Source organism: Arachis duranensis, chromosome 6 (assembly GCF_000817695.3).
Source record: "Arachis duranensis cultivar V14167 chromosome 6, aradu.V14167.gnm2.J7QH, whole genome shotgun sequence".
Classification (NCBI taxonomy): Eukaryota; Viridiplantae; Streptophyta; class Magnoliopsida; order Fabales; family Fabaceae; genus Arachis; species Arachis duranensis.
In genome coordinates, this window is record NC_029777.3 from 12,710,703 (window position 1) to 12,712,152 (window position 1,450).

A 1,450-nucleotide genomic window follows, 5' to 3' on the forward strand; every position below is an offset into this window, starting at 1 on the left:
TATTATTATTATTATTATTATTATTATACTGAATTCTTATTAGTATTTTTTTATGGAAAAATGTTAGATATTATATATTTAAAAAGTTTGATTTTTGTTATTAATGTAATATATATAAATATAATTTTAATTTAATAAAATTATTCAATTAGAGCAAATTAGTACAAATTAGTCCTGAATTGTATGTGAAAAAGATAGTGAGTTAGCCACAAAAATAGTGTGATTAAATAATCCAACATTAGCCACACAAAAAATGTGGCTGAAAAATCCGGCCTGCACAAATTAACTATGGATGAAGTGTAGTAGAATTATACTTTTTTATTTAATTATTTTTATTTAGCCACGGCATTATGCGTGGACAATGATATACAAATTGTGGCTCTTTGAAGGTCTCCACGATGTTTAAAATTGTGGCTAATAATGCTAAAATCGTGGCAAATTAAAAATGCAACCCCCGATTAGCCACAAATATTCTTTCGTGGCCAATGTATAGTTGCTACGGTTATCTTAGAGTTTAGCCACAATTTTTTTCGTGGCTAAACCCCTTATTTCTTGTAGTGACCATCAATAGCCCCAGATCATTTTGTGACGCGGACGCATAAATCCCCTGGGCTTTTCCTATGACCTTCGAGTTGGGCTCAGGCCCAACGGTTAAGGGGTCATCGGCCATCATTACAGCTCCGAATACTGTGGGGGACGTGGCCGTCATTGCAGCTTGGGCCACCCTAACGGCGGTGGGGTTTTGGCCGCTGAGAATGTCGTGGAAGTAAAAGTGGAGGTGGCTAAGCTTCTCCTTGCGGAGGCCCAGTGATTTTGGAGACAGGCTTCGATCGAAACGAGGGTCTCTGGCGGTGATAAGGGTGGAGAAGAGGAGGGGAATGAAGAAGATAGAGAAGAGGGTTTTGGATTTTGCCATTGCCATGGTGGTGTATGTTAGGTTTGAATTATTAGTAAGAGATGTTTGAATAAAGAGAAAGGGTTTTCATTTTATAACAAGAGATAATAAGAGTTTCTTGTTTGTGGCTTGTGGCATTAATTGCATGCATGGATTTCAATCTTTTACTCCAAGCTGTAAGATATAACGAAATGGCCAATTTTAGTATTTTACGGTGCTTATCCCTCAACTGCAGTGGGTGTGGATGATTGAATGTAATATTGACATGTTATTAATAAATAACAACAACAGTTAAGGAAGTAGAAACTCCTTGCCTAAATTTGAGATTTGATATCTAAACTGCCTACTAATATTGATCATATGGTATGAAAATGACGATTGTGTCATATTGAATATCCGACCAGAATCATTATGGTTATACTTTTAGATATTTTTATAAGTCTTTAGAATGATATTTTAAAATTAATTTATCATTTTTAAAGTTAAAAATCTACTATATTATTTTATATATTAATGAATATATAGATTTTTAATGTTTTTAAACATTTCTGTCTA

General features: G+C 33.9%; 1 protein-coding gene across 1 annotated transcript in view; it reads right to left on the reverse strand.

Moving 5' to 3' along the window:
* Window positions 1-922, reverse strand: part of LOC107492753 (dirigent protein 22-like) — a 3,162-nt gene extending 2,240 nt beyond the window's left edge. Inside the window, exon 1 of the mRNA XM_016113810.3 lies at window positions 543-922. Coding sequence (XP_015969296.1) covers window positions 543-922 — 380 coding nt within the window. The remainder of the gene's footprint in view (window positions 1-542) is intronic.
* Window positions 923-1,450: the final 528 nt, after the last annotated feature.